This window comes from Nanorana parkeri, unplaced genomic scaffold (assembly GCF_000935625.1).
Source record: "Nanorana parkeri isolate BGI_ZX_2015 unplaced genomic scaffold, ASM93562v1 scaffold492, whole genome shotgun sequence".
NCBI lineage: Eukaryota > Metazoa > Chordata > Amphibia > Anura > Dicroglossidae > Nanorana > Nanorana parkeri.
In genome coordinates, this window is record NW_017306760.1 from 710,262 (window position 1) to 722,962 (window position 12,701).

At 46.2% G+C, this 12,701-nt stretch overlaps 1 protein-coding gene across 1 annotated transcript in view; it reads right to left on the minus strand.

Annotated features, from left to right (window-relative positions):
* The window catches only part of LIPG (lipase G, endothelial type), a 14,678-nt gene extending 5,470 nt beyond the window's left edge, over nucleotides 1-9,208 (minus strand). Inside the window, exons 1-5 of the mRNA XM_018561010.1 lie at nucleotides 9,067-9,208; nucleotides 4,898-5,091; nucleotides 2,581-2,760; nucleotides 1,442-1,553; nucleotides 217-441 (exon numbers count right to left, since the gene is read on the minus strand). Coding sequence (XP_018416512.1) covers nucleotides 217-441; nucleotides 1,442-1,553; nucleotides 2,581-2,760; nucleotides 4,898-5,091; nucleotides 9,067-9,160 — 805 coding nt within the window. The 5' untranslated portion in view covers nucleotides 9,161-9,208. The remainder of the gene's footprint in view (nucleotides 1-216; nucleotides 442-1,441; nucleotides 1,554-2,580; nucleotides 2,761-4,897; nucleotides 5,092-9,066) is intronic.
* Nucleotides 9,209-12,701: the final 3,493 nt, after the last annotated feature.

Genomic DNA, 12,701 nt, shown 5'->3' on the forward strand with positions numbered 1-12,701 from the left:
CCCCACCCCAGCTTTGGGGGAGGGGCACATGCGTGTATTCCATTAATAGGGTTACATGAAGCTAAAAACAAGTCATATTTATATCATGCCAGGACCATCACATCTATACTTTGACCTTCAAGTCTAATTTATTATCTCTATAGCTCCAGCCAGGGATCTTTTAATTTGTGCAAAAACAAAACAAACTCATAGTAAGTGGATAAGTATTGGACTTACTGCCATAAGCGATTGCTCCAAGAACATCAGTTAAGCCACAGCCTGGCTGAAAGTCTCCACCGTTAGGGTAGATATCAATATGGCCAATTGGCATCTGGATGCCAATGCTGACACCCAACGCTTCTCTAGTATATGTGTGAAGAACATCTACAAAATCCGCATCATCAGGGGAAAGACGTTTTTGGGCTTCAACCCCTTCGAACATTGGGCCTGCTGGGTCCAAACCTAGAATTAAAAAAATGAGAAGTCAATATTTCTACTATACAAGATTAGCAAGGCACAGCTGTTGGTATTTATCTACATCCTTAAACAATCCATTGCAGACAGTCGCTCTATATTTCCAGCCGAGTCACAACCATATGTAACCCTGAAGTTCCTTAGATCTCTGCCAAGTAGGTCTGAAGTCACACCAAGCCTAGATGTTTGTCTAACTCGTGTACGATTTCTTGCTTCCAGCTAAGCTTACCCTTGTAGATTCTTATAATGGTGCTGGTACAAATGTGTTTTGGTTTGTGACCAGTTGCTACGTTGAGCCACATCAATCAGCCGAGGAAGCCAATGAAAGACACACAGAATAGTTGTCGTTTGCTTATGGGAAGGGTTCTGAGGGAGGACATGCTGCTTTTTCAAGAGTTAGCCTGCAGCTGCATGGTGAAACCTTTCAATGGTATTTTTACGTAGAAAAATATTTCATTGTCTAACAACTAATACTATAATAGCATAAACTAGAATATAATCTGATCAATAGTTTCCCACAAGGGATTTTATTCTTCACAACTACAGTTAAGTCTGTATGAGAAGGCCAGTAAGCTTAAAATTACAATAAGGATTAAAAGAACATTTAGGAGAAAACAAAAACTAGAGATCGAAAACTGGCTTGGTTCCTGGCCGAAGGGAGAATGTTCTCTAAACATGGTCAGTGTCAAGCTTGTAGGGTACAGACATATGAACACGGCCAATGGGGACTTGTAAAGTTTAAGCTGACCTGAACTCAAAAATTAAACATTTTGTCTTCCAGAAATGTTAATTGTACCAAACTTGCACCTTCAAATATTCTAAAAAACCTTGTACAGATGCTTGCATTATTCACACGCCCTCATTGTCAATGTGAACTTGTATTTAAAGACCAGCAGAGCTAAAATTCATGAATTCCAGTTATCTGCCACGCAGGACAGAGAGCTCAGATTATGTAAAGGAATAAAGAAACTTGACGCGGATCATATACCTGTAATACGTCCAATTGTTCCATTCACGTAGTTACCAGCAAACCCAGCAACATGCGCACCAAGACTGTACCCAATAAGGTGGACATTTTGGAGGGACAAGTTTGCTTTCTCCTGTAAAAAAATAAAGACAAACTATTTAATACATAAAGCAGTATACAAGCATCTTGCCTTCTATCACAGAGTTTCTTGTGTCTACTGTATGTAGTGTCTGAAGACAACTATGAGTCCTCTCTTGAAAAACTCTATCCAAGGCATTTCCAGCATTTCTCTCCCCTCTATTTTGCTCAAAGCAGGAAGAAATAGAACGTAAAAAAAATATACAGGAGAGCAGGAGCCTTGAGGGCATCATTGTGACTCTCTGGGACAAATGAAACCAGCTACAGAAGGCAACTTGGATGAATTGTGAAAGAATGCATGAGTGAAGTGAATCAGTCTTTAGAATATGTCTGGTATTTCACCCAGACAGAATTGTCAAGGGGGCAGACCAGTAGACAGACCAATCACAAGACTGGAAAGTGGACCACAGAGACCTGAACAAAGTTGCCTGAAGAATTGTGACATAGCAACTACATTCTTCCTTTTGCCTTCACATACTAGAGTCGGAATGATTGCTATGGAAATTTGAGAAAACGTAGCACACACGAAGGCAGCCAAGAAATGTTTCAACACTTAGGAGATATAAGCAAAAGAGTGGACAGCAGTATTAGTTAAAGTGGATCTCCAGGCAAAACCAATCATTCCGACTCTACCACTTTTGGGTAGAGTGTGGAAGGGTTAGACTTTGTCAAGTTTCTAATGCTGTCTTTCCCCAATGGGAAGATACATCCTTCCATATGTACTGGTGACCATTGTCACCAAGGAAGAGGGGAAATTTTAAAACTTTAGTGGGGATATCTTCCATTGGTGACAACTGTTGAAGAGGGGAGGAATCCCTCTCACTGGAAGGTTTCCTCCAACATCCTGTTGCATCTCTGGGAGCTTCCCCAAATGTACCGAGACCCTTCCCTGCTCTTGGTTTGGAAGATGCGCACTCTGCATCAGGCCAGGTTTCATGCTTGCAAGAAAGCCATGTTGGGACCTTTGGTTTCTCACAGTCAAGGGGCTTGCATAAAGTAGAGGTATTCATAAAGAAAGTTACCTGCAACCAGTCCATCAGTACGGCAGTTTCTCTTCCAACAATCTTTGTGTTATTAACAGCATCGGGGTACAGCTGATGGGCAAGGGACATCCAGTCCACCACGATGATGTTGGCATATGGTTCTCTCGCCTGAAGAGCCAAGACCAGCTTGTGCAGCCAGCTCTCGAAGAGTCCGCTCATCTGATGAGGAAGAACGTTGGGATTTAGTGAAAAGGTGGTTGCACTAAAGCAGGGGTGCCCACAATTTTTGTGTTAAGATCTACTTTTCAAATGTCGAGCTACATAGGATCTACCAACGGAAAAAAAACTCACTCGCTCTCTCTCCTGTCTGTCTCTCCTTGCTCATCCTCCTGGCTGTCTCCCCTTGCTCTCTCTCTCCTGGCTGTCATTCCTCGTTTTTTCTCCTGGCTGTCTCTCCTTGCTCTCTCTTTCCTGGCTGTCTCTCCCCGCTCTCTCTCTCTCTCCTGGCTCACCTTGCTGTATTTTGCAACAGGCTGTGTAAACTAATATTTTTTGATGTAATACATAGCACTTCAACCACCAGTATCCATCAGAAAGGTGTCGGGAGCTTCGGCTCAGCAGACTCGGGCTAATCGGCAATCATGTGTGCACAGCTAAATAAATATACCAAAATGGAATAAAGGGGCCGCCATTCACACCCTTCCTGATCTACCAGCATCAGCTTTGAGAGCTACTGATAGATCACCATCTACCTAATGGGCACCCCTGCACTAAAGTATATTTGAAGAAACGATGGCGCGAGTCTCTTCCTCCCACAGTAATAACATTTTGACGGAACAGGAAGAGACTACGCATGAAGCACATCAGTCAACGCCATTTTACAGCTGTGTGGACCTTGTGAATAATCCCCAAACTACTTATTTAGAACTTGTGACCATTTAATTTTTTTGACAGTTGAGTGGACACTGGCTTGGGCCCCATCTACATAAGATGGCGAATGGACACAAGCTCATAATGCAACTGGGTAATCATCTCGGGTTCTATCTTTATTTTGTTCACAGGGCCTGGAACTTCATGCATCATGAAGACTGAACTGGTACCAATGTTATGTTAGGTGAACAATCAGCTGACAACCGATATATTTTTCTCTATCTATTCATCCAGTGAAACTGCATTTACATTCTTTCAGTGCGAGTTAGCCAACTGTTATGAGAATGGGGCAAAAACTGAATGTTCTAAATACATTTCCCTTTCTGGCTGAATGTTCTTCAATAAGTTAACAGAACAGAGAGTGAATCAGGGAAAGCACAGCATTATGGCCATTAGATGAAGATGAGGGTCATAGGAAATACAGGTTAGTAATGAGATACAATGTTACAGTGCAAGAGAACAGATATACCATGACCTGGATGAATGAGAACCTCCACAGACAATTCAGGAGACCACAGGAAGGAATGAGCATATCAATGTAACCACTGCTATCACTATAGTAGCAATGGTTACCTTTATATGCTCATGCTCTTCAGCAGTTTCTAGACTTGTAACTTGGGATGCACCAATGCGGATACTAGTATCGGTGCAGCGGAGAATTTGGGCGAGTACACGTACTCATTCAAATGCTCCGATCCCTAGCCCGATAGTGCTGGTATCAGGAAGCCGGGCAGCGAGTCATTACACACTGCCCGGCTTCCCAATTGGCTGGGAAGCCGGCTCCATGCTCCGTCACTTGTGTAATGACTCGCTTCCTGATTGGTCGGGAAGCGGGCCAAGTAATTATGCTGCGCCCAGATTTCTCGTAACCTCATGACGCGGGAGCATGGAGCCGGCTTCCCGGCCAATCAGGCTAGGCACTGCATCATTATACAGCGCCCGGCTTCCTGCTTGGCCAGAAAGCCAGCTCCATGCTTTGTCCCCTAGTGACATGAAGCTTGTGGGCGGCTTCCCTGCTAATCAGGAAGCTGGGTGGCGAGTCTTTACAGGCCGCCTGGCTTCCTTAATAGGACTTCCGGCATCAGTATTCGGAATCGTCAAGTACCGCATAAAAATATATCGGTACTCTTTACCGGTATTGGTGCATCCCTACTTGTAACACTGTATCTTGTTACATGTATTTATTTCCTATAATCCTCAGCTCCATCTACTGGACATAATGCAGAATTTTCTCTGATTCACTGTTCTTTATGAATGAGCCTATTAAAGAACATTCGACTTGGAGAAAATACAAGAAGAACATTCAGTTTTGCCCCATTCTCTCAGCTTGTTTCATCACAAGACTAATGTATATGCAGTTTCTCTGGATGATTTTTTTTTTTTAATACCCAAATAGTCCAACTGGTCATAGAAGGTAGGTACTTACAGTCCAACCGTGGATAACAATGAAGGTCTTGGCAGAGGAGTTGTAGTTGCAGTTCTGCAGGCACTCGTCCTGCTCTGGGTCCAGGAAGCAACCTTTATCGGGATTGGTAGAGAATTGGGCGTTAAACTGGATGTAGGGTTTCTTGACAACCAAGTCCCCACCGGTCTCTTTCAGCAAGTCGGCAATTGTGTCATCTGCAAGCAGCAAATGAGGAAATGTCAGCACATAGGTTAGCTCCAGCGTAAACAAGATGATTTGTGGATTTTAAACAACTGTCACTGTAGTTCTTAGAAATATGACTATGTAACAATACACGCAGCAGTGTGTGGTAAGCCATAGCAACTAGAAATCAGTAACTAGAAGGGTGCAGACTAAGGAATTTTTGACAGGTTGCAATTGGATACTTTTCTTCATTACATCCACTCTGCTCAAGTATAGCCCAGATCTCATATTAAAATAAAATAGGGCTGGTACTGATTAAAATTTTCGTGTTCGATTAATCGAAATTTTTTTGAATCGATTAATTATAACTCACATACAGATCCAACTACATTGGCCTATACACATACAGCACAGCAATCGGGTAATAAAATGAACTAGGATCACACTAATCCAGCACGTTATTAATCTCACGTGCCCCACTCAATATGGCCGCCGCTTGAGTGGGGCAACTCAGAATAATAACATGCTGGATTAGTGTGATCCTAGTTCATTTTATTACCCGATTGCTGTGCTGTATGTGTATAGGCCCGTGCCTTGGCTGGCGCTCGTGCAGAACAAATTTCTTGAGCAAACCTCTTCGTTGTAACGAAATCGGAAGTCGGTCGCAGAACTCGATAAGTTCTCAGTGTCAACAGATCACCGGCCCAAGTGGCTCCGTCGGCTAACGACGAAGGGAAGGGGGAAGACTCCGGTGACGTAACGGACATCGACATCACAGGACTCCTCCCCCCTTCCCTTCGTTAGCCAACGGAGCCAAAAATATTAACTATTAATGGGGTAATTAATCGTTAATTTCCGCAGCTCTATAAAATAAATAAAATGTATATGAAGAAAAATGCATTTACAAGCTTTTGAAGTATCATGTCTGAGGATTTTAACATCCCAGTTCTGATTGTTGCCATGGAGTCAGTCATGCCATATGTATTGTCTGACAACATAATACTCAAAACACAGAACACGGTGCTCAAACACGGAACATTGCATACCTTTATCTTCCCCATGACAGCTGTCAAAATGGATACATGTATTTATTACAGGTGACACCAACAATTTACATACTGCACATTCACATCAGTCCCTTAACCCAAGGCGCTTACAATCTAAGGTCCCCATCGCCTATACATGCACGCACATAATTTAAACTGGAGCCAATTACTCTACCAGCATGTCTTTGGAGGGTGGGAGGACACTGGAGTACCCGGAGGAAACCCACACAAGCACAGGGAGAACATGCAAACTCCATGGATAGAGCAACCTGGCCAGGATTTGAACCAGGGACCCCCAATGTTGCAGGGCAGATTTGGGGACTAATTGATACTTACAGAACCTGCTTTGCTTATTAAAAAGTACAATTTTTTTTTCTACGGCAGGGCAACCATGAAAGCCAGCAACTATGTACACAAGGAAAAACGTACAGCAAATGGCACAAGAATTCAATACCGATTATGCACTTGGCCACTGGGCTAAGCCAAGCAGATGCCATCATCTAAGACTACCACACTGCCCCCTTGAGGCCCATATTGGTACTACAACACATGCCAAGTATATTCAAAAGGATCATTTGAATCCCAATGAAAATGCAAACTTGCAGCATGCTTCCGACACACCCGCATGCTCACATTCCCTGCAGGCGGAAGCAGAGGAACCAGCAATTACCAAAAGCAACCTGTGAGAGACCCAATGCTTTTATTTGCTCTCACAACAATTCGGCTTGACAAAACCCAGTTATTAAAAATCGGTCTACAGAAACAAAGACGTCATTGTAGCGTTCGCATTAAGCAAAGACCCTGAAAACTCAAAACTGTGTTGTGGGCATTGGAGACACAAATTTCACACAGGGAGATACAAGAAGGAATGGGAGTTAAGATATAGAGATAAACATTTTAGAGAAAAAATATTTTTGATATATTATTTTTGTTTTATATTACTTTTAGTATTATATTAAAAATAAAATACAAAATAAAAATTATTTTGTAGAACAGCAATAATAATAATAATCGAAATAGTAAAATAATAAGTAAAATAATAAAATTATTTTTTCCTATTATCAAGCATAAACTTGGCGGCAAGCCAGTCCCATAGCCCCCAGCTTGTCAGTAAATAATTTCTCCAATATTTATTCCCCCCTATCATTACTTTCCAACATGCATTCGTTGGAAGCATTTGTTACAGGTGCAGCTGGTTCGGAGGAAGAGCACTCGTTTTATTGTTGCAGCTTTTTCTAGCAGATGTCTCATTATGCAAAGTCGCAACTCTACCCCCAACACATTGCGAGCTCTCCTATGTGGTGTATTCTGCCGGTGGCTCAGATGTCACAGAGCACTCCGTGTTATTTAATAATTTCACCCCCCCCCCATTTTTTGAGCCGTGCCCTCATGGGCCGCACACATCCAGTTAGCGGCATCTCAGTAACGCACAGAAGTCGCACTATTTGTACACATGAACGCTTTTCATTTCCCATGACTGGACATGTTGCAAAAACAAAATCAATCAAGACCTCCCATCATTACACTAATTTCTTCCACGGTGCCCATAGGAACTGTTGGTGGGAGGTTGCATTCTTACGCTTGTTTTTGTTTTGGTGGGAGGTTGCATACATATGCTTTTTGTTTTGGGGGTGGGGGGCTTGATCAAGGTAGAGGTTTGTTTGTTTTTGAAAAATCTGGTGGATATTGCTCCATCCATTGCCATCAAATCCAATTATAGTCGTCAATACAGAAATCTACCCCCCCCCCAAAAAAAAACCCCCCTTTCCTTCCCCTCCCCAAATATATGATTTATGGCACCTGCGGATGCCACAAACTTGGCTCAGCTCCGGCAATGGACACTATTTATGGCCGTCAACCAACCCAAGCTAATGAGTTACTAGGCAAAACCCAACACAAACCTACATAGAGGTGCTCAGCACAGCCAGCAATCAGAAGTGGACGGATAAGTCGATCCGTGCAGAATGACTGAACACTGAGCAGATTATATTCACCAAAATTTCCTCCCCTGAGATCTGAGCAGAGTTCACTTCAGCACAGTTTAGGAAGACAAGAGCCACATGTGATCACATTCATTCCCCAAAAGCAGGGTCCCCCCGTTCATGCCCCAGCAGCAGCAGGGTCCCCCCGGTCATGCCCCAGCAGCAGGGGCCCCCCGTTCATGCCCCAGCAGCAGCAGGGTCCCCCCGGTCATGCCCCAGCAGCAGGGGCCCCCCGTTCATGCCCCAGCAGCAGCAGGGTCCCCCCGGTCATGCCCCAGCAGCAGGGGCCCCCCGTTCATGCCCCAGCAGCAGCAGGGTCCCCCCGGTCATGCCCCAGCAGCAGGGGCCCCCCGTTCATGCCCCAGCAGCAGCAGGGTCCCCCCGGTCATGCCCCAGCAGCAGGGGCCCCCCGTTCATGCCCCAGCAGCAGCAGGGTCCCCCCGGTCATGCCCCAGCAGCAGGGGCCCCCCGTTCATGCCCCAGCAGCAGCAGGGTCCCCCCGGTCATGCCCCAGCAGCAGGGGCCCCCCGTTCATGCCCCAGCAGCAGCAGGGTCCCCCCGGTCATGCCCCAGCAGCAGGGGCCCCCCGTTCATGCCCCAGCAGCAGCAGGGTCCCCCCGGTCATGCCCCAGCAGCAGGGGCCCCCCGTTCATGCCCCAGCAGCAGCAGGGTCCCCCCGGTCATGCCCCAGCAGCAGGGGCCCCCCGTTCATGCCCCAGCAGCAGCAGGGTCCCCCCGGTCATGCCCCAGCAGCAGGGGCCCCCCGTTCATGCCCCAGCAGCAGCAGGGTCACCCCCAATTCATTCCCCAGCATCAGCGTCACCCCCCATTCATTCCCCAGCAGCAGAGTCACCCCCATTCATTCCCCAGCATCAGAGTCATCCCCATCTATTGCCCAGCGTCTCCCCCATTTATTCTCCAGCAGCAGGGTGCCCCCTCCCTGCAGGCGATGAGACCTCCAATGACTTCTGTCACTCACCTTTCAGCAGACCTTCCTCAGCCAGGAGCGAAGCTTCCATAGACGGCACAGCCAGCACCAGGAACATCCACAGCAGCCCCACCAAGGTGCACATTGCCGGCTCTGCCCAGAAATGTAAAGGGATTTCCTCGGTCGGGTGTAATGTGTCGGTTTGGTTCCTTTGGATGGAATATGATCGCTGTGACACTATCAGTCGAAGGATTGTCTATAGACCGGTCACCAGAGGCAGCGCTGCCTATCAATGAGTGCAGCTGAGGGCTGCGTTTGTTAAAGACTCCGCTCCGGGTCACGTGACCATCAGCCGACTTTTTTTTCACAATCTCGCCCTCTGATTGGTCACGCCTCTCACACGCCCGGGCCCGGTGAATGGCAGATGGTGTCACACCTTCCTCTGCTGTCATCGAACAATGCGATCCCTGTCCCGGGGGCTTACGATGGCCACACACAGACACAGCGACTTCCAGCAGACGGATCAATGAGACCGATGGGCTGAAATCTTCCAGAAACCTGAGCTGGCCAGACACGTGGCAATCTCCATTCCATTTTAATCCCTTCCCGGCCATGGGTTTAAAGGGCCCGTACATCCAAAGGGACCATTCTACATATTTGGTTTACAAGAACGTTTGTGTTACTGGAACGCGCGTTGCCCGCGGTGACCACTTGATTCGCCATTCATTTTACACAGCACCGAGGCGAAGAGCTGGACCGCGCCGTGCTCCGCTGCGCTGCGACAAAGATTGTGTAACATGTCTGATTTCTTTTATTTAGTGCGTCGCAAGCCCATTGTTTTTACGGGCTTCCCCAATGTGATGCCGCTGAAACCGTAACATGACGCATGTATCAACACACTGCGCCAAGGTGATTGGACCCTAAGGCGTTCCTCTGCGGTGTGTTATGGCAATTCATTCACTATAGAAAACTTACAGGGCCCTTTACATACATGGCCCCCGGAGGATGAAAAAACATGCATGATCCTTTCCATACATGTCCCTTTTACATACAAGACCTCCAATGGATGAAAACATACATGATCATTTCCATACATGTCCCTTTTACATACGAGACTCCTGGAGGATGAAAACACATACATGATCCTTTCCATACATGTCCCTTTTACATAAAAGACCCCCAATTGATTGAAACACATACATGAGCCTTGCCATACATGTCTCTTTTCCATACATAACCTCCAATGGATGAAAAACAATACATGATCTTTTCCATACATGACCCCCAATGGATGAAAAAGCATACATGACCCTTTTACATACATGACCCCCAATGGATGAAAAAGCATACATGACCCTTTTACACACAATCCCTAATGCATTAAAAAACATACATGACCCTTAACATGGATGAGCCTTTACATACATGACCCTTTTACATACATGACCCCCAATGGATGGAAAACCATACATGACCCCTTCCATACATGACTCTTTTACATACATGGCCCTCTCCATACAGGACCCCTTTCTTACATTACCCCCAATGGATGATAAAACATACATGACCCTTTATATGAACGAGCCTGTATGGCAGGCTTGAAATTGAACACAAATGGCAGTTTCCAACCAGAAATGGCCGGACAGATGGAGGCGATCGCCGAGAGTCCTGATTGGTGCAGTATTGGTAAGCAGGACGCCTCCATCCAATGGGATCCGGAGTTGAGAGCCGGTTATATGTGTCTGGGAGTTCAGCCCATGCACCAGACAATGATCCGGCGGATTGTACTCAGGACAGAGGACCCGGCGAGGAGAGCCCTACCCTGACCCTCCCTGTAACACTCACCCTCCTCCTCCCTTATGTAAACTGAACTCCTCCATTGTACCTCAGGATCTTCTTCACTGAAGACCGACCTCCACGTGCCGAAAGATTCCCAACACCGGAATTCCGGCTTCTCTCCCAACCATTTCATCCCCAACAATCAACTTCTCCTACTTGTCCCCTTGTGTTCTGTGAAATATACAGTAACCTAATATAGCCGCTCCATGGTATATGGAGATGAGAAGAGGGGAAGGTGTTCTGTTATTCTTACACACTTTCTATCCTAGGGTGACAACACTGCTATAGACACACTATGGTGAGTGAACGTTGCCACCCTGCAACAGGATGTCGCTTTCTGGTAGTATCACCAGAAACTGAATGGAGCCCCAATATCTAATAACCTAAAACTGCAGTACATTCTATTTTTGTTCTTGGCTTCTAGATACACTCAGGGGACTATTTAAAAACAATTTGCAGAGCTTTTTACCCTAAAAATCTTTCTGAACGTTCGTTCTGTGCAAATAGAGGCAAAAACGAACATTCTCCGATATATTTAATCTTCCGGTCCATTGTGTGTAATACTGCATGTTGACCACTAGGTGGAGCTGAGGAGTAAAGGAGATTAGCATTTATTTCCTGTGCTCCTCTGCGCCATCTAGTGGCCATATTGTGGTATTACATCACATGCCTTCTATTTGAATCTATTTGCCCAGAACGGACGCTCGTAGGGCGAACGGCTCTGCAAATTGGTTATAAATAGACCCCTTAAACGGCATTAGAATCTTTCCACTCAGCTGTTATTATGGTGCAGAGACACACAGCTGCCTGTTACATTCCCGGAGAGAGAGCTGCCGGAGGACGACATCAGCTGTGCCGGGGGATCCGGTGTCTGCGCCTCGCTCCTCGGCTTCGGTCGGGTCATCCTGCAGCTGACAAACCATCTTCCTTAAGTCAGCACTCCGAGCTGTCAGGGTGTCACCCTACACTGACACGGAATGGGAAAGCCAAACACGCTTGTGCACTCGGTGCACTTATTTTAGACGCGATATTTAAGTCCCGGAGACTTTTCCCAGATGGGCTCCCAGCGGGAGACGACGGGCGGGCAGGTTACGGGAGCAGAACATGTGCCGGACATACACACACACACACACACACACACAGGAAGCTGTAGAAGCTTCAGTAACATTGTAACAAAAAATAGCAAATTTAAATCAATACTACAATGACCAAATCTCATATAAACATTCCTGCCATCCACTTCGCACCAGAAATCAGCAGCAGTGCTTTTAGCTAACGCTCAATCCTCTTACATGTTTCAGGCACCAGAGTCTGAAAAGAGAGAGTGCTTAGGCAGCTTACCGCAATGCAAGAAGTGCTGTAACTGTTCATTTTCCACTGCTGATAACTCAGCACATGGCTGGTGTTTTACACTGCTCTTCACTGATCATGTCATGTATTCATTATCTCCTTTCTGGTCAGAGATGGTGAAAGTGAAACACGTGGTGAAGGTCGATATAAAGTGTGTAAGTGAATTGTCTTTGTGGGACAATTACATAACAATCGCTCGGGAACTGACACTGTATCCCAGGGCCATGCAACACAGGCTTTGTCACTGCTGCAGAGTCTACTTTATGTCCCAGCATGTCAGGAATCCCTCTAATCATGACACCACTTGCTTTGTATCTCTTGCAGCAGCCTGGCGTCACCTCTCTACCCGCTGTGATGTGACCGAGCGAGAGTCTGGTTCCAGCGAGTGGCGGAGATGTATTGTGACTGACACTGTGGGATGTGGGCAGATTGTCTGTGTGTTTGGCTTCAGTGAGGTCAGACGTTAGAGATCTGTCACTTCAAGTCTCCAGCTGTCA